Below are 21,396 nucleotides of genomic sequence, written 5' to 3'. Positions count from 1 at the left end.
ATAAGCATGTGTGTGTATTAGAGGCAGAAGAATAATTTTCACAAAACAGCAATTTTCATTGGCTCATAAAAACTTCATTTTTTCACTTAACAAAAATGTGCTACGATTATTTGTCCGTATAGGTCCAAAGTTCACGTGCAGAAGTTTTCGTGCATTTTGAGCAAAGATTCTGGGAGGAGTTACATTTGAACTGTTTTTCAAATAATTCAAAATGGCGGGTGATCTAAAGGTCAGAGGTCAAAAGTCAGCACTCGGAAGTTGTTCGGCATGAGGAGACACATATGTGTATCAAAGTGTCATTGCCAACGGTCAAACGGTTCATGAGATATGCACGTTCAAAGTTTGCAAGTTTTGCAAGTTTTGCATCAATTGAGTGCTATAGCGCCACCATTTGGCCAATCATGATGGGCTTCACATAGTCACCGTTTGGCATGGTCCTCTATCATGTTGACAAGTTTTGCGCAAACCGACTGCACGGTTCAGTCAGAACAGCTATTTTTGGCAGAAGGAGAATAAAATAAAGTACTGATCATATAATTCAAAATGGCGGGTGATCTAAAGGTCAGAGGTCAAAAGTCAGAACACGAAAGTTGTTCAGCACGAGGATACGCATATGGGTATCAAAGTGTCATTGCCAACGGTCAAACGGTTCATGAGCTATGCACGTTCAAAGTTAGCATTTTCAATTGAGCGCTATAGCGCCACCATTTGGCCAATCGTCTTGGGCTTCGCATATTCACCGTTTGGCATGGCCCTCTACCAGATTACCGCGTTTCGCGAAAACCGACTGCACCATTCAGTCAGAACAGCTATTTTTGGCGGAAGAAGAAGAAGGAGAAGAAGAAAAATAAACACAAAAACAAGTAGTGACCAAAGTCACTGCGTGACTTCTTGGTCCCTAAATAGTGCATAACATCTTTCATAAGTGTGTTTTGGATCCACTCTTAATGCCATCGATATCAACTTAAGGGCCTGGGTGGCTAGTGTAGTGGTCCGGGCACCTAGGCTGCTAAGCCAGCCTGACGGTGTGTTGCGGGTTCGACTCCCGATCCCGACAACCTTTACCGCGCGTCACCCCCCATCTCTCCCCATTTCCTGTCACCATACTGTAGTGTACAGTACACTAGTATACTATCCAATAAAGGAAGAAAAAGCCCCAAAAAATATATAAATATATATATCAACTTATGTTCTTTACTGCACCAGTGGCCATTGAGCATTCTGTGGGCCACCGCTCTCAATTAACTGTCTGAGTGGTTGTGTGTTTTTAACTGTCTGAGTTTCAGCGTGGTTGTGTGTTCTTAACTGTCTGAGTGCCAGCGTGGTTGTGTGTGAGTGTGTGTGTGTGTGTGTGTGTGTGTGTGTGTGTGTGTGTGTGTGCATTCACGACAATGGGGACCAGAGGGTTTAGCCAGCGGGGGTTGGAGGGGTCAGCTAAGCCAAAGGTTGCTCACATAGAACATCTTGTGCAAGACAGTAATGTGCGTAGTGTGGAGCTTAACATCGATCCAGCCCTGAATTATTAGATAGGGACTGAAAACTCTTTGGGATTTAGAACATTGGTGTAGAAACAGTGGTTCTCAAAAACAGCAGATGTACAAGCTCACAGCACATTACTTCGTGCAGTGATACAAGCTTGTAGCCTTGTACATTTTTTTTAATGTATTAAAGAAATCACACCCGTGTGAAGTGAGGGGCGCTCTTGTCATCATACAAATTTACGTTATATTTGGCGGATATTTGACCTAATTTCTCCTTTCATTGTCAATGGCAAATATTGAGACACGTGGGGACAAAATTTACGCCATATTTGGTGGACATTTGACCTAATTTCTCCTTTCATTGTCAATGGCAAATATTGAGATGTGTGAGGACAAAAGCTGTATATAGGAGGGGCTAGCGCCTCAAATCTTCTCTCCTGGGGGTCCGTGGCACAAAACATTTTCAGATGGCGTTCCGCCTTTACATGAAGTTTGAGAATGACTGATTTAGAAGGCATTCGTAGAATTGGCCTCAGGTCTTAATCGGTTAAATAAACAAAGCCATATTTTCTGCTTTACTTGCTTTAATAGGAAAATAAACAGACATTATGGAACCTTCATATTGCTGTCAAGGTGGGGTGCTATATCTTGCGCCACCTGCCTTATCCCTTATCTCTAATATAAACCTATAATATAAACCTATTTGCCATTTTTTACTATTTTGAAAAACATTTTAAAATAGTTCAAATAGCTGATCTACAAGCTCACACCTTGTCGATGTAGGTCGGCTACTTGAACTATTTTAAAATGTTTTTCAAGATAGTAAAATATGGCAAAGAAGTTTAGGGGTAAAAGGTAAGGCCACACACTTTAGCCCAATGGTTCCCAAACTTTTTCATGTCAAGGACCCCCAAATTGACACTAATTAGCCCGCAGGCCTCCATTTGAAAATATATTCCAGGGACCCTCCATAGGAGAAGATTTTTACGGCTCTAGCAGTGATTCTCAACCCGTTCAATTTCAAGGACCCCCAGTTTGACATGCATATTAATCTACAGACCCCCATTTTAATGGCATTTCTATCTCTTTGACCCCAATCTTTATTGCAAAATCAATGTTAATTTAACTCTGAGAGTGTACAAATAGAACCAATGTTAGTTAGTTACAGACCCATAATGGTCCATTTGGTTCCAAATGATCACTTAGCTGGGGACCCCCTGAAACTCCCTCAAGGACCCCTGGGGGTCCCCGGACCCCACTTTGGGAACCGCTGCTTTAGCCCACAGAGAGACTTTAATCACCTTCCCTGGTGTCCCTATTTTGGGCATGATGTCATTAGTGGAAAATGTTCAAGAAACGATTTCAAATGTTTGCAGAAACGTGCAAGTGTACTTGTGACATATTGTGTGCTTGTAGATCTAACAAAGAACAAAAAAAACATGAAATATGATGCACATTTATGCCTGACAGTGACTATATAATGGGAAACTGAATGGGAAGCTGAATGAATGCAACATAATTATGGGTTGTGAAAAGGTTTCAAAAATATTCCAAATATGTTTGTTTTTCAAGATTTTCTCTTGCAAATAGTCTATGGGTTCGGGTTAAAGTGTTTAAACTGATTCTGACGCGATATTAACTGATTTCCCTGGGGACCCCAAGAACCCCTCAACAACAGTCAACAATATGTCACTAAAATTCACATGCCCTGCGACAATTACCGGCAGTACAGAGCTCTCCCCGTGTGGAGTGAAGAAAGTATATGTTTTTTGACTGCCAGTATGACTTAACAAGGGAAAGTAATGACAAGAACAAATTATTAATAGGCTCAGAAAGCCTAATGACAAACAAGTAGCCAAAGAAGTAGATTGTTATACAAAACCATCAATGTATCATCTTCATCTTATGTTCCTATAACATCTTCTTCCCGGCCACAGGTCTAGATGATTGCCTGCAGCAGTACATTGCAACCTTTGAGAGGGAGAAGGTCGGAGGGGACCAGCTACTCCGAATCACCCACCAGGAGCTGGAGGACCTCGGGGTGTCCAGGATCGGCCATCAGGAGCTCATACTGGAGGCCGTGGACCTGCTGTGTGCTCTGGTGAGCAGTGTTGCTTTTGGCAGCAAATTTTTATTTTAGTTTAGTGTTAGTCTAGTTTTAGTCGACTAAATATCATGAGATTTTAGTCGACTAAATCTACAGTTGATTTAGTCGACTAAAATGTATTTCGGTGGGCCTTGATGCCGTCGCAATGACTGTTTTTACACTTGCTGAAAATAGGCGATCTACAAGCTCACACCGCGTCGCAGCGCAAAGCGCTGTGAGCTTGTAGATCGGCTATTTTCAGCATGCAACCAAGTGTAAAATGACTCCTACTGGATCTCTTGTCCACTAGTCCCTTCCTAACATTTTAGTCTATTTTTTATTTGTTGACGAAATTGTCAGTATATTTAGTCTTAGTTTTCGACGAACATTTTTCATCTTAGTTTTGGTCGACGAAATCAACACTGCTGGTGAGTCTGTTTCCCGCTATGGCAGTTTATGGTATGTAGAATGTTTGAAGCATGTGAAGTGGCCTGGGAACTAGACAGGGAATGGCATCCACAAAATAGCCATTCATTCAAACCTCGATCATTTCATACAACCACTTTTCATGGGGTTCTCTTTTGGCTAGCGCTATCCGACCGCAAATGTTTTCAACCATTTGTGGTACATACTTTTTGGAATAATCGCTGCCAAGTCACACACAAACACATTTACGCCATCTCAAGGAATGATTACAGTTACAAATAGACACACATTTTACAAGATACTGCTGATGGCACAGAATGTAAAGAAAAAGCAGATATAAGGAGAGACTGGATTGAGAATTGGTTTAGTGGACAGAGGTTACAGATGTTAAATGAATGTCTGAATTCAAAGCCCTCTCATCCTCCATATATAGCTATAGCAGGGTAAGCTTTTGCCTTGGTCTCAAAGCCCCTTATGTAACTGGGATTTTAGTTTGAATTCTCTCTGGCATGGCTGTATTAAATGATTACTCACCCTCCTGCCCCCCACAACTCTGTCATGACAGACGCCCACAGGGCTGCACGTGCAGCGTGGCATTATGGGTAATGAGTGCTCTGGTTATTCCCAGACATGCAAAGTGACAGCTGGAGGGCAGTGGGGGTGGATGGGTGGATGGGTCAGTGGATTTGATCCTCACATTTCTCATACGAGTAGGACCTTCGGTGGGTTGGTTTCGATGTGTTTACTCTGATTTTGTTTGTGCGTGCGTGCGTGCGTGCGTGCGTGCGTGCGTGCGTGCGTGCGTGCGTGCGTGCGTGCGTGCGTGCGTGTTCCATTTTGGAAGTGGCATGTACATTTGACCACAGTCTGGAAGAGGCATTCCTTACCAAGGTGCTTAAGTACCAGCATCTTAAGGGGGTACAAGCTTTAGTTTCAACATACTATTGGTCTGACAACGACAACCTACCTCAAACCCTAACCTAACCATAACCGCAAGCACGGAGCAGCGCATGTTTGCCAACCTTAACACATGTTCGCCAACCTTAATCCGGTCGCCAACCTTAACACATGTTCGCCAACCTTAATCCGATCGTTTTCCCCATGTCGGTCCTATGGTATGTCGGAAAAGCGTGCGCACCCCTCTTAAGGATGATATTATACAGCTTGGTTACAAATGTAACCTACTTGTGTTCATATTTGGAAGCCTCGGTAATGTCCATAAATCAGTTCTGAGGGGCCTGCAGATTGCAAGAATGCCCAAGCCGAGAGCTAAGGCATTGGCAAAATTCTGTTCAGTGTCTGCGATAATTGGCAGTCGCCATATATGGAGGAGGCGATGCTTCCTGTATCCGTGATCTGTATCCTGAAGCACTTGTTGTTAAGTTTTGTCTGTATTGAAGAATCTCTTGTTAAATGTGAATGCAAATAAAGATGTTAAATGGAATGCAATTGAACATAATTATTCACACAGTGCCTCTTTTGCTCTTAATTTAAACCCCAATTAACCCCCGGCTATGATATAAGAGCGAGATGGCTGCCATGTGAGTAGGTCAATGCTGAAAAGTTGTAAAAAAAAATGTTAATCAACGTGAACCTCCCCTGACTGTCCTTTAGAACTACGGTCTAGAGACTGAAAATCTGAAGACACTGTCACACAAACTCCATGCCTCTGCCAAGAACCTGCAGAACTTCATCACAGGGAGGCGTCGCAGCGGCCATTACGATGGCCGTGCCACCCGCAAGTTACCCAATGACTTCCTCACCTCTGTGGTAGACCTCATCGCAGCTGCCAAGAGCCTGTTGGCTTGGCTGGATAGGTGAGGTTTGCAAAATAATGCATGGAATACCTCATTTAAAAAGAATATGATGACATATGAATAAGTATACACATTTGTGTGTGCCTGCCTGCACAAACAGACACACATTGTTTTGTCGTAGTAGTGGTTCGAGGTGTCATTTTGACTGCTTCTCTTCTCTCACGTTTGGTCTTAAGATGTGTATAAAGATTAGCTTACTGTATTCTGAAATGAAGAAAAACTAACATCAGACAAATTAAATATGTCTTCTGTGAGTTGAGATTATGTGTTCCTAAATGCTCAAAAAATGTTATTTTATGCAATTTCAGTGAGGAATGGCTTTACAAGAGAAATCGGTTTTATCCTGCCTTGGGGTACACCCTACCTTGTGCATCATACAACGCTGCTTTAACACGGCTTTAAACATAGGCCTACTGTAGTCAATTGCAGTAGTAATGTAAGACTTTCACACTAGTGTGACAGGAGTGTTATATGTAAACAGCATGAGAATATTGGTTCTTAGGGAATATTGCACTGCATTGTACATGTGGTACATTTAACAATGAATTGGGCTAAAATTAAGAATGATCTAATGGTTAATTCCAGATGTTACTTCTTTTTCAGGTCCCCGTTTGCTGCAGTGGCAGACTACTCCATTACAAGGAACAATGTGATACAACTGTGTCTTGAGCTCACTACAATTGTTCAACAGGTAAAAAAGAAACCCAGTAAGACACAAAACAAGCATGTGGTTAAGACTAAAATGTTTCTCATTTAAGCAATATTACACAAGAGTGGGTGCTGTTACTGTAACTGTGATTTGGTCATAAGCACAACGTTGAATGTGTTAGGACAATTCTATGACAAATTACTTATCAAAGAATTGAAGACAGTTTGTTATAGGTTTGTGGTTATACTGCTCTTTATCGGGGTAATACTGTATGTAGCTTGCACGACTCCAGTTGCTTTTAAGCACTCTGAGCATCTTGGTCGGGTAAGTAACTTTACAGCATAACTTTACAGGAACATTTCTCAAAGAGAAAACTAGCACTCACGGAACTCTCGATTTAAGGCACTTTAATTATTCTTTTAATCAGTTGGCATGGTATCGAGATAGACGACGCTGATGAAGGCTGGAGCGCCGAAACGCGTTCGTTGTACAGCTGCTCTGCGGCATACCATGCCAACTGATTAAAAGAATAATTAAAGGTGCCTCAAAACGAGAGTTCCGTGAGTGCTGGTTTTCTCTTTGAGAAAGTTATACTGCTCTGCCAACAAATATAGTTCCATAAGGGCCTCATCAAAAATGTTGCTAAGGACCTAACAGTCAGCCCCCACTATACAGTAGGTATGTAAATAATAGGCACATTTTAGCTAACTAGATTCACAGTAAAAAAGTCCCGGTATTGTTGTACTCTACCATATCTGCAATCTTGGAATTGGTCTTGTCCAGTGAAATTGCTTGGCTGGTACTACTGTATGTGATATAACAAATGTTCTAGTTGGTTAAGTCAAGTTGGTTAGAGATCCAGTTTCATACTGAATGTAAACCTGTCAGCGAGAAGCTACAACATACATTTCGGTAACAGTTGCTATGCATTCCATGTCTGACAGATGGCTTTGAAAGGTTAGCCAACACCAGAAACCCAACCTTAGACAATGTACCTTAGTTTAAAAACCTTTAACCAAGAGATGAAAATATTCAACACTAATTCAATTGAAAATAGTAGTTGAAATAACCTGAAAGAATTGGACACGCTGACACCGAAAGTATAGTATATCACTCAAGTTGGGTCTTTAGTTCGGATTCAGAGTGCGTTACAGTTGCAAAGAGATAGATAGAGAGAAGCATCCAAATGGTTCAAGATGAATCTCTGAATAGCATAAAATCAAGCATACAAGCATTTTATACCAAGGAAATGTTCAACATGTCAGTCCACAGTTGTCAAATGTTCATAGGTTGGAAAATATCATAACAAAGGTCCATAGGATGACACATCACATCATAGAGTTGTCATAGTGCTGTCATCCAGCGGCAGTCTGTGCATGTTGACAACTATAATCTATACAGTATAAGAATAAAGAAACAGTTTGAGGTGAGGATTTGTCTCAGATCGTCTTACAATAACATATAAATGAGAATGTGAAAGATAAAGGTAGGAGTTGACAGCATGGATGATAAAGATAAAGATAAAGATAAAGGTAGGAGTTGACAGCATGGATGATAAGATAAAGATAAAGATAAAGATAAAGGTAGGAGTTGACAGCATGGATGATAAGATAAAGATAAAGATAAAGATAAAGATAAAGATAAAGGTAGGAGTTGACAGCAGATTGCAGAGGCAGAGAGTGAGAGATGGACCTCTGTATTGGTGACTCATTTGTGTTGTTTGTGCATGTATGGTTTGAGCATATTGGAGGTTAGTAAAACCCACATACAGTATTTCAAATACTATTAATAGCGACACAGTAAAATCTTCAGTGTTCATTTATCCATTTTCAACTCTGAGAGTGTATACATTTTTAGCAAAATGTACCATTACAGCCAGGTCATATTTGATCATAATCCTATTCTCTCTATATCTACTGCAGGATTGCTCTGTGTATGAGACGGAAAACAAAATTCTCCATGTGGTAAGTCGCTCACTTTATTCCACTTTCCTTTGTGTATTATAATGCAAAACAAATCCTGCAAATGTACCATGACAGAACTCTGACGACAGTGCCTGCGCTCCTTCCTTCTTTTAGTGTAATACTCTTTCAGGAGTGTGTGACCACATCATCTCTCTGTCGTCGGACCCCATGGTGTCACAGGCAGCCCATCTGGAGGTGGTGCAGTTAGCCAACATCAAATCCACTGAGGGATTGGTAGGACCCCCGTTCACCCTGAGCTCTAATGCATCCAGTCTTACACACATCTCACCATACATCACAGAGACAGTTTATCTCTCATAGTTAATAAATCGCCATTTAGGATTCTATAGTGCATCCCACACCACATAGTCAATATTCAATTAACTCTGAGGGTGTGCAAATGACCCTCAGATTTTTCTGTATGCCAGTGTACAGCAGCATACAGTACAATTAAAATGCCAAGATGTTATACAGTTTTTCAGGAATTAACATGGACAATATGTTGCCAGGCAGACACACAAAAACCCACCCACACTGCTATGATAAATTCCTATCACAGCAATGTGGGTGTTTTTTTTGTGTGGTAGAATTTGCCAATGAAGTGAAATACCTCCTTAAAAACGACCTATAATGTCTGCCTATTGGCTTCAATGTGGCTTAAAATAGTACTGTGACATATTTGTCTTCTAGTATGTTTGATTTCATATACTGCATGTCTTAGACTACAGTAATATACTGCATGTCTTAGACTACAGTAATATACTGCATGTCTTAAACTACAGTAATATACTGCATGTCTTAGACTACAGTAATATACTGCATGTCTTAGACTACAGTAATATACTGCATGTCTTGAACTACAGTAATATACTGCATGTCTTAGACTACAGTAATATACTGCATGTCTTGAACTACAGTAATATACTGCATGTCTTGAACTACAGTAATATACTGCATGTCTTAGACTACAGTAATATACTGCATGTCTTAAACTACAGTAATATACTGCATGTCTTAAACTACAGTAATATACTGCATGTCTTAGACTACAGTAATATACTGCATGTCTTGAACTACAGTAATATACTGCATGTCTTAAACTACAGTAATATACTGCATGTCTTAGACTACAGTAATATACTGCATGTCTTAGACTACAGTAATATACTGCATGTCTTAGACTACAGTAATATACTGCATGTCTTAGACTACAGTAATATACTGCATGTCTTGAACTACAGTAATATACTGCATGTCTTAGACTACAGTAATATACTGCATGTCTTAGACTACAGTAATATACTGCATGTCTTAAACTACAGTAATATACTGCATGTCTTGAACTACAGTAATATACTGCATGTCTTGAACTACAGTAATATACTGCATGTCTTAGACTACAGTAATATACTGCATGTCTTAGACTACAGTAATATACTGCATGTCTTAAACTACAGTAATATACTGCATGTCTTGAACTACAGTAATATACTGCATGTCTTAAACTACAGTAATATACTGCATGTCTTAAACTACAGTAATATACTGCATGTCTTAGACTACAGTAATATACTGCATGTCTTGAACTACAGTAATATACTGCATGTCTTAAACTACAGTAATATACTGCATGTCTTAAACTACAGTAATATACTGCATGTCTTAGACTACAGTAATATACTGCATGTCTTAAACTACAGTAATATACTGCATGTCTTGAACTACAGTAATATACTGCATGTCTTAAACTACAGTAATATACTGCATGTCTTGAACTACAGTAATATACTGCATGTCTTAGACTACAGTAATATACTGCATGTCTTAAACTACAGTAATATACTGCATGTCTTAGACTACAGTAATATACTGCATGTCTTAAACTACAGTAATATACTGCATGTCTTGAACTACAGTAATATACTGCATGTCTTAAACTACAGTAATATACTGCATGTCTTGAACTACAGTAATATACTGCATGTCTTAGACTACAGTAATATACTGCATGTCTTAAACTACAGTAATATACTGCATGTCTTAGACTACAGTAATATACTGCATGTCTTGAACTACAGTAATATACTGCATGTCTTAGACTACAGTAATATACTGCATGTCTTAGACTACAGTAATATACTGCATGTCTTAAACTACAGTAATATACTGCATGTCTTGAACTACAGTAATATACTGCATGTCTTAAACTACAGTAATATACTGCATGTCTTAAACTACAGTAATATACTGCATGTCTTAGACTACAGTAATATACTGCATGTCTTGAACTACAGTAATATACTGCATGTCTTAAACTACAGTAATATACTGCATGTCTTAAACTACAGTAATATACTGCATGTCTTAGACTACAGTAATATACTGCATGTCTTAAACTACAGTAATATACTGCATGTCTTGAACTACAGTAATATACTGCATGTCTTAAACTACAGTAATATACTGCATGTCTTGAACTACAGTAATATACTGCATGTCTTAGACTACAGTAATATACTGCATGTCTTAAACTACAGTAATATACTGCATGTCTTAGACTACAGTAATATACTGCATGTCTTAAACTACAGTAATATACTGCATGTCTTGAACTACAGTAATATACTGCATGTCTTAAACTACAGTAATATACTGCATGTCTTGAACTACAGTAATATACTGCATGTCTTAGACTACAGTAATATACTGCATGTCTTAAACTACAGTAATATACTGCATGTCTTAGACTACAGTAATATACTGCATGTCTTAGACTACAGTAATATACTGCATGTCTTAAACTACAGTAATATACTGCATGTCTTAAACTACAGTAATATACTGCATGTCTTAGACTACAGTAATATACTGCATGTCTTGAACTACAGTAATATACTGCATGTCTTAGACTACAGTAATATACTGCATGTCTTAGACTACAGTAATATACTGCATGTCTTAAACTACAGTAATATACTGCATGTCTTAGACTACAGTAATATACTGCATGTCTTAAACTACAGTAATATACTGCATGTCTTGAACTACAGTAATATACTGCATGTCTTAAACTACAGTAATATACTGCATGTCTTGAACTACAGTAATATACTGCATGTCTTAAACTACAGTAATATACTGCATGTCTTGAACTACAGTAATATACTGCATGTCTTGAACTACAGCAATATACTGCATGTCTTAGACTACAGTAATATACTGCATGTCTTGAACTACAGTAATATACTGCATGTCTTAGACTACAGTAATATACTGCATGTCTTGAACTACAGTAATATACTGCATGTCTTAGACTACAGTAATATACTGCATGTCTTAGACTACAGTAATATACTGCATGTCTTAGACTACAGTAATATACTGCATGTCTTAGACAACAGTAATATACTGCATGTCTTGAACTACAGTAATATACTGCATGTCTTAAACTACAGTAATATACTGCATGTCTTGAACTACAGTAATATACTGTATGTCTTAAACTACAGTAATATACTGCATGTCTTAGACTACAGTAATATACTGCATGTCTTGAACTACAGTAATATACTGCATGTCTTAAACTACAGTAATATACTGCATGTCTTGAACTACAGTAATATACTGCATGTCTTAAACTACAGTAATATACTGCATGTCTTGAACTACAGTAATATACTGCATGTCTTGAACTACAGAAATATACTGCATGTCTTAGACTACAGTAATATACTGCATGTCTTGAACTACAGTAATATACTGCATGTCTTAAACTACAGTAATATACTGCATGTCTTGAACTACAGTAATATACTGCATGTCTTAGACTACAGTAATATACTGCATGTCTTGAACTACAGTAATATACTGCATGTCTTAGACTACAGTAATATACTGCATGTCTTGAACTACAGTAATATACTGCATGTCTTAGACTACAGTAATATACTGCATGTCTTAAACTACAGTAATATACTGCATGTCTTAGACTACAGTAATATACTGCATGTCTTGAACTACAGTAATATACTGCATGTCTTAAACTACAGTAATATACTGCATGTCTTAAACTACAGTAATATACTGCATGTCTTGAACTACAGTAATATACTGCATGTCTTAGACTACAGTAATATACTGCATGTCTTAGACTACAGTAATATACTGCATGTCTTAAACTACAGTAATATACTGCATGTCTTAGACTACAGTAATATACTGCATGTCTTAGACTACAGTAATATACTGCATGTCTTAAACTACAGTAATATACTGCATGTCTTAAACTACAGTAATATACTGCATGTCTTAAACTACAGTAATATACTGCATGTCTTGAACTACAGTAATATACTGCATGTCTTAAACTACAGTAATATACTGCATGTCTTGAACTACAGTAATATACTGCATGTCTTAGACTACAGTAATATACTGCATGTCTTAAACTACAGTAATATACTGCATGTCTTAGACTACAGTAATATACTGCATGTCTTGAACTACAGTAATATACTGCATGTCTTGAACTACAGTAATATACTGCATGTCTTAAACTACAGTAATATACTGCATGTCTTGAACTACAGAAATATACTGCATGTTGTACTAATAATTAACAGTATTAACCCATTCTGGGCGGGAACCCCTTTAGGTGTTTTAACTAAGCATTATGCTATACTTTAGCTATTGAAAAATAGCAGATCTACAAGCTCATAGCGTGCCACCGAGTGGCGCGCTACGAGCTTGTAGGTCTGCTATTTTTGAAAAATCGTACAAATGCGGCACAGATATTGATTTTGAATATATATTCTTTCAGAGCAAACGTTTTTTTTATTTCAACGCCAGGCTTAATGGGTTAATATCCCCAAACAACTCTAAAAAGTTAGCAACGGATTACCATTAACTCTAACTTCATCAAGTTAGAGTTGATGGTAATCAGTATTCAGTAGGTGATCACCTACTGTTATTTTTCTTCCAAGGTGTTCCCTTTACAGTTTGATTAGGTCTGGTTATTGGTCATTCATTATTGATACAATAACTAATACAATTGTCTCATGCTTGAACTTACTGAAAATTGTATCATCCATTAAATGAAGGAATGAATAGATTGTCCAATACCACCATTACCATTGTCCATTAGCTTAGGGACCTCAATGTAACTGCGCCCCAGTTGGGCAAAATCAGAAATTAACTTTAGAAATGACATATGGCTACATAATATGTAGCCATATATTGATAAACAACACTAAAATGTGTCACTTAAAGGAGAATTCCATGCTAGAAGGCTTTCTTACCTTTATTTGTAGTTATTATTACGTTTTTGTGCTAATTCGCTTATTTCCATCAAAATAAGTAGTAAAGTGTGCTGCTTGGGATACTATTTACATTATGAAGAGAGGATACAGTATATACAAAATAAATTGATTTTTGAGCGATGGAAATAAGCGAATTAGCACAACACCCCAATGCCCCATTCAATTCAATGCAATTCAATTCAATATTAGGGGAAATAGCCAATAATGCGCTTTTGCACAAAATAACACCTGGACCTCTTTGGTGGGGACGTAACAACTACAAATAAAGGTAAGAAAGCCTTCTAGCATGGAATTCTCCTTTAAGTGAGAAGGCACTTACTATATAATCATCGTCCCTTTGTGAGACTCCTCCATCTGAACATGGACCTACAAATGGACATAAGTACTGTATCTCGCCTGGGGCTACAGTGGTTGCCCCACCCCCACATCCACGCACGTCGTAGGGGCATGGAAGTTCTCTCATCCGTTCAATAAAACCTGCACAGAACACTAGGCCAAGTGGCCTAAAAATAAACCTTTTAGACTCATCTTAGAGACTGCCACACTGTGTGTGTGTGTGTGTGTGTGTGTGTGTGGTGTGTGCGTGCGTGCGTGCGTGCGTGCGTGCGTGCGTGCGTGCGTGCGTGCGTGCGTGCGCATGTGTAGTTGTGTACTCTACTGTACCTGTTTATTTGTGATGCACTTAAAGCCCCATTTACTCTTTCACTGAAAGCTTTGAGTCTTGGGCTCTGCATCATACTAGGTCAAGCAGTTTTTGTTTTAATCTGATTGAACTGCCAGAGGAGTGAGGTTTAACGAATCAGAAGAGGTCTGGTACTGTGGGATGCCAATCACGGTGGAATTGATTTAAAATATTTTAAGCGGACTACTGTCCAAACATGTTCTTGTCATTCGTAGAGAACTAGACATTTGTTGTCATTCAAGCAGCTGAAAACAATTGCTATGGTAAGACAATTTGACTAGAAAGATAAGTCTTAAAAGGACAAAATAGTGGCCGCACACACTGATGGCCAAAGTGCCGATTATTTAATGGAATGCAGAGTAGGAACCAGTTTGACCCCACCGGTGACTGTGGCGGCGTGGACCAGCATGAACGTTAAGGATGTATTCCCTTCAAAATGTGATTGTAAATATACCTTCTTACTGTTTGTCTACAGGGCATGTATATCAAATCAACTTATGATGGTCTGCATGTGATCACAGGAACTACGGAAGGAGTAAGTTGGCTATTTTAAGCCTAAATTATACTGTACCTATGTCATTGTCAACTAGGGGTATCAAAAGAATGGATGCTTTTTAAAGTATGTTTAAAATTATACCATTGCGTTAATTGATATTTATTTCAAAAGCACAGAAGCTATAAAGAAAACAAATCTACAATCAGATTTTCAACTCGACCAAACAACAACCTTTTTATACACCACTCTGGCTACTGGTTGTTTTGTGACATTGATGAATCATCCATTGGATGAATTAACTGAAATAAATACAGTATGTACAGTATTGCTTCAAAGAAAGGTATCACATATAGTGCTCACTGCTCAACATAAAAATTAGACATTTTTCAACACATTTTCACTGAAGCATAGATTAGCCTTGATTGTGCTCTGTCATATTTGAAGAGACCCTTCTCACAACGCGTGGGGTTTAGTGTACCACTCACTCAGTATATGATGGTAAATATACAACGCGTGGGGTTTAGTGTACCACTCACTCAGTATATGATGGTAAATATCAATTAAACATTGTAAATACACAGTACACATGGCTGGACCTACAGTATGTTCTATGCCTGTCAATCCATCAGTCTTTGGCTGATCGATGTAAGAAGATCCACGCTGGGGATGAAGTTATCCAGGTCAACCATCAGACAGTGGTAAATATATTTTAATCCAGTGTGTGTGTGTGTGTGTGTGCGTGCGTGCGTGCGTGCGTGCGTGCGTGCGTGCGTGCGTGCGTGCGTGCGTGCGTGCGTGCGTGCGTGCGTGCGTGCGTGCGTGCGTGCGTGCGTGCGTGTGTGCGTGCGTGCGTGCGTGCGTGGAACCAGGAATGAAATACAAAGTGCTAAGCAAGAAATCTTTCCAAAAGTGGATGGAAAGTGATTACAAATTATAATAAAAACCTCAAAACCAGACAATTCCATGGCATTAGCAAAATCTCTGATTTGATTTGGAGATCCTAACTTCCTATACTTAATTATGACAGGATGCAGTATCTAGTGAATGAAAGAAGAACGAGTTTAGATAACTCTCAGGACTTGTCATTAGAGAGGATAACAAATATCAGTACAAGCAAGCAAGCATGATTCACTAAAGGCTTTTGTGAAAGATTACTCATAATGATTCAAATGTCCGGATGCTTCTACATTGTTTTTGTGTGTGCTAGGTGGGCTGGCAGTTGAAGAACTTGGTGAACTCGTTGCGTGGAGACCCTGCAGGTGTCACTTTGACTCTGAAGAAGCGGCCACAGAGTACACTCACTTCAACTCCTGCTCTTCTGAAGAACATGAGGTGGAAGCCTTTGGCTCTGCAAGTACGGCGGCACTATTTTATTCCACAGCATTGTGTGTGTGTGTGTGTGTGTGTGTGTGTGTGTGTGTGTGTGTGTGTGTGCGTGCGTGCGTGCGTGCGTGCGTGCGTGCGTGTGCATGTATGTGTACGTGCGACGTGCGTGCATGTGTGTGTGTGTGTACATATATGTGCGTGTGCAAAAATGCTCCACAATAGGGATGCTAGGGATGAAGTGTTGAAGTGTACATAATTGCATATAGTCACTAACTAGGTAGCCTATTGAACCACTGTTAATTCAACATTGCCCACTCAAGCAACTCAACCATGTTTTCCAACCTCTCTATCTCTCTCTCTCTCTCTCTCTCTCTCTCTCTCGCTCGCACGCACGCACGCACGCACGCACGCACGCACGCACGCACGCACACACACACACAGCCAATCCTTCCTCAGAGCCCCACTAGCAGTGTTGTCACACCCACCAGCACTCTTAGCACCCCTTCAAGGAGGGACAGCTGTGCCCTGCAAGAACTCTACATCCCACCGCCACCAGAGGAGCCGTACACACCCAGGTGAACACACACACACACACACACACACACACACACACACACACACACACACACACACACACACACACACACACACACACACACACACACACACACACACACACACACACACACACAGGGTTATCTAATACCAGTGGTTGACAATGTTTTTTTGTTTTCTTTTTTGTATTAAAAAACCGTCCGGGCACCTAGGCTGCTGAGCCAGCCTGACGGCACCTAGGCTGCTGAGCCAGCCTGACGGCGTGCCGCGGGTTCACCTAGGCTGCTGAGCCAGCCTGACGGCGTGCCGCGGGTTCACCTAGGCTGCTGAGCCAGCCTGACGGCGTGCCGCGGGTTCACCTAGGCTGCTGAGCCAGCCTGACGGCACCTAGGCTGCTGAGCCAGCCTGACGGCGTGCCGCGGGTTCACCTAGGCTGCTGAGCCAGCCTGACGGCGTGCCGCGGGTTCACCTAGGCTGCTGAGCCAGCCTGACGGCACCTAGGCTGCTGAGCCAGCCTGACGGCGTGCCACGGGTTCACCTAGGCTGCTGAGCCAGCCTGACGGCGTGCCGCGGGTTCACCTAGGCTGCTGAGCCAGCCTGACGGCACCTAGGCTGCTGAGCCAGCCTGACGGCGTGCCACGGGTTCACCTAGGCTGCTGAGCCAGCCTGACGGCGTGCCGCGGGTTCACCTAGGCTGCTGAGCCAGCCTGACGGCACCTAGGCTGCTGAGCCAGCCTGACGGCGTGCCACGGGTTCACCTAGGCTGCTGAGCCAGCCTGACGGCACCTAGGCTGCTGAGCCAGCCTGACGGCACCTAGGCTGCTGAGCCAGCCTGACGGTGTGCACCTAGGCTGCTGAGCCAGCCTGACGGTGTGCACCTAGGCTGCTGAGCCAGCCTGACGGTGTGCACCTAGGCTGCTGAGCCAGCCTGACGGCGTGCCGCGGGTTCGACTCCCGATCCCGACAGCCTTTGCCACGTGTCTTTCTTCCTCCCATCTCTCTCTCCATTTCCTCTTTACTAGTTTACCTAATTTGTAATTTTGTAACGTCCACACCAGCATGAATGCAATAACAAAGGACACCAGCATACAATGCAATAACAAAGGACACCGGCAATAAAATGTTTAGCAAATAGAGTGAGAATTTTGGCAACAGCGTTAGAGAAGTTCAGTTTCCTAGTAGAAAAGTACCGTAGGCTCTGTTGGCCCTTCTTACAAATTGCATCCCGGGATAGTCTGTGATCTATAATAAGATCAAGATATTTATACTCCATCGCCACCTCAATCTCCTCTCCTCTAATAAGATAGAGCATCATGACTAGAATCTAGAATGGCCTTGGTGTGTTCAGATTCCAGTTGATAGATGTAAGCACAAGTGATAATACTTGCTGGGCATTTCTGCCTGACGCACCTCCGACGGTGCCATGGTGCTGGCTGCAGGGTCATCAGCCGGGAGCCACCCTTCACAGATGTTTCGCTCCTTTAATCCCGGAACATCTCTGGGTGGTGGAGCAGCGACAGGGACGTCTCCCTGCCGCCCCCTGCAGCCAGCGGAAGGATCCTTGTTCTCCCCACACTCTGTCCCCTGTGTTATTGCTTTTGTGGTTGTGGAATGAGTCCCAAGGGACTATGCATGGCAGGGACGTCCATCTCCCTGAGTCAGGCGTGGGCTGACCGCATACCACAGCATCTCAGGGTGGTGGAATATAGTAGCAGGAAAGGTTCCCTACTGCCCCCTGTCTAAGCTCCTTGTTTTCCCCACGATTTGTCATTTCTCCTGAGCCACAACCAGAAGCTTCCTTGTTCTGCCTCCTCTGCCAGGACTTTGAGGGCATTCTTAAGCTTGGAGCCTTTGATCCCAAGGGACTTTAGTAGCCGCTGGGTGGATGCTCCAGTGTAGCCTCTACACCCGACTTCCACTGGGTATGTGAAGGCTCTCCACCCTGCTTGTGAGCACTCACTTGCCAGCTCTGAATATTTGTCCCTCTTTCTCTCAAAGGCAGCCTCCATTCCCTCCTCCCAAGGAACTGTCAGCTCTACCATGATGACTGTCTTAGTAGAGGTGGACCACAACACGATGTCTGGTCGTAGAGAGGTTGTGGTGATCTCTTGCGGGAACTTCAACTGCCGGTCTAGGTCAGCCCTCATGTTCCACTCGCTTCCAGCTGACAGGAGGGACTGTGGGCTCTTGGTGATGCTCTGCGGCTTGCCCCCTTGCTTGACAAACTGGATCGACCGCTCTGCTGTTCTTGAACTGGCGCCATTTGCTTCCATTCTGCGTACTTCCAGGATTTCAGCCAGTTTCCGCAGAACGCGATCGTGGCGCCATCCATATCGGCCCTGCGTCAAAGCCACTTTACAGCCAGAAAGGATGTGATGCAAGCTTGCGTTCTGGGAGTCACAGAGCTTGCAGGTCACCTCTGTCCCGTACCACACATGCAGATTCCAGGGACTGGGAAGGGTGTCGTATGTGGCCCTGATGAGGAAACTCAGCCTCGCTTGGGGCATTCTCCACATGTCTGCCCATGTAATGACCCTGTTGACTACGGCCTCCCAATTGGTCCATCTCCCTTGTTGCTGTTGGCCCACAGCCTTGATCACATAGCTCTCCTCTTCCATTTTCACCACTTCTGAAACCACAAGGTCTTTCCTTTCCTTCTTTGAGGCTTTGGACCACTTTGTGGGTGCTGTTCCCCAGCCAAAACCAGCCCTGCCAGACTGCACTTGTCCTACCATTTCCTGGTGTTTCAGTCGGACGATGGCCTGGTCTACTGTCTGCATAGCATTCCATTTACGTCCTGTGCGGACTTGGGCCTTGGCGTTGCGGACAGTTGGATCAGGTGAGTCTCTCAGCTCGAACACAAGCCTCACCTTCTCCTGTTTGTAGCCCAGGCTGATGGATTTCAGTGGCAGCTTCAGTGTGGTTCTTCCAAACAGAGCTGTGTTGGAAAGACATCTGGGAAGGCCCAGCCACTTACGGATGTAATTGTTGGCTTTTGAATCCATCTTGAGGACAGTTGTGGAGGTGATATCACACAACTTTAGGGGCCACATCAAACGATGGAATAGGGTGAACTGGTAACACCAGACCTTGAGTTTCCCTGGGAGAAAGCTTTGGTCAATTTTGTTCAGGCCGTCCAAGAGCTGAGATGTGACTGAGGCAGCCATGTGCTTGTCAGACAGGTCGGCAGTGTAAAGCCTTCCAAGGCTCCGAACAGGTTCATCAACCACACGTGGGATTTCCTCACCATCCACTGAGAATGAGATGTTGTCATTCCTGACTCCTTTCCGGATGGAGAGGCTGCGTGACTTGGTAGGTTTTATTTTCATCCGGGCCCATGTTAGAAGCTCCCCAAGTCTTTTCAGGAGTCTGGAGGTACACACTGCTGTCTGGAGGAGGGTGGTGACGTCATCCATGTAGCTCCGTAGGGCCGGGAGTCGCTGACCTGATTGGGATCTGACTCCTCGGACCATCTGTCTTCCACCAATCAGGATGATCTCAAAGGCTATTGTGAAGAGGATTGGAGAAATGGAGCAACCCATTGCTATCCCCTTCTCTAGCGGGTGCCAACCAGTTGAGACCTCCTGAGTTGTGTAGCAGACTTGGAAGTTGTTAAAGTAGTTCACTACAAGGCTCTGCATGCAGGGTGGAATATGGAAGAAGTTGAGTGCAAAGCTGATGAGTTGGTGGGGAACCGACCCATAGGCATTTGCAAGATCCAACCAAACCACGTGTAGATCTGCTTTTTTGCGCTTGGCTGTCTGGATTTGCTCCCAGATCATAGCCGAGTGCTCCACGCAGCCAGGGAAACCTGGGACGCCTGCCTTCTGACAACTGGTGTCGATGTAATTGTTTGCCAGAAGGTAGTTGGTCATGCGCTTTGCCACCACAGTGAAGAAAATCTTCCCTTCCACGTTGAGCAGGGCTATGCCTCTGAACTGGCTGATGTTATGAGAGTCTTTCTCCTTTGGGATAAAGGTTGTGATTGCCCTGCTCCACGCTGATGGCATGGCTTGGGTTTTCCAGGCAACGCCCATCAGCTTCCATAACAGCTTCAGGAGTCCAGGACAGCTTTTGAACACCCTGTATGGTACTCCATTCGGGCCGGGTGCTGATGCAGCTCTCGCTCGCTCAACCACCTGCTTGACCTCAGCCCATTTCGGGGGAGTGGTGTCAAACTGCGAGGAAGGCTCAGGTGGCTGAGGTACATGGCCTGGTGATCCGAGGGGGTTGTTCTTTTGGCTGTCACTGAGCTGAACTGTGATGTATTCCTCCAACTCCTGCTCACTGATCTGCAGTGTCCCATTCTTCTTTTCCTCCAGCAGGCCTCGGGCATACTTGAAGGGGTCCCGGGAGAAGCTTGCCCTTGCTTTCTCCTTGCGGCTTCTGCGTTTCCTGATCCTTTCAGCTCTCCTCAGGTGTGCGAGTTTTACTTTGATCTGGTTCCACAGGTTCTTCAAGCCGTCTTTATCCTGGTCATTGGCTTTTCTCCATTGTTTCCGTAAGAGGCGTCGTTCCTTTACGAGCTGGAGGATTTCCCTCTCCCGTCTCCCGATCTGATTGGGAATAATCCTCCTCTGAGGCATTTCTCCAAAT

The 21,396-nt window shown here is 42.5% G+C and overlaps 1 protein-coding gene across 1 annotated transcript in view; it reads left to right on the top strand.

The window, feature by feature from the left end:
- Positions 1 to 21,396, top strand: part of LOC306927624 (connector enhancer of kinase suppressor of ras 2-like) — a 49,077-nt gene that overhangs the window by 11,131 nt on the left and 16,550 nt on the right. Inside the window, exons 2-10 of the mRNA XM_079507424.1 lie at positions 3,419 to 3,582; positions 5,608 to 5,810; positions 6,414 to 6,501; positions 8,382 to 8,423; positions 8,538 to 8,657; positions 14,899 to 14,958; positions 15,549 to 15,617; positions 16,127 to 16,273; positions 16,687 to 16,820. Of these exons, the coding sequence (XP_079363550.1) occupies positions 3,419 to 3,582; positions 5,608 to 5,810; positions 6,414 to 6,501; positions 8,382 to 8,423; positions 8,538 to 8,657; positions 14,899 to 14,958; positions 15,549 to 15,617; positions 16,127 to 16,273; positions 16,687 to 16,820 (1,027 nt within the window). The remainder of the gene's footprint in view (positions 1 to 3,418; positions 3,583 to 5,607; positions 5,811 to 6,413; positions 6,502 to 8,381; positions 8,424 to 8,537; positions 8,658 to 14,898; positions 14,959 to 15,548; positions 15,618 to 16,126; positions 16,274 to 16,686; positions 16,821 to 21,396) is intronic.

Source organism: Electrona antarctica (assembly GCF_951216825.1).
Source record: "Electrona antarctica genome assembly, chromosome: 8".
In the NCBI taxonomy this organism is placed as follows: Eukaryota; Metazoa; Chordata; class Actinopteri; order Myctophiformes; family Myctophidae; genus Electrona; species Electrona antarctica.
Note: the sequence above shows the minus strand (reverse complement) of the source record. Positions and strands in the feature narration are given on the sequence as shown.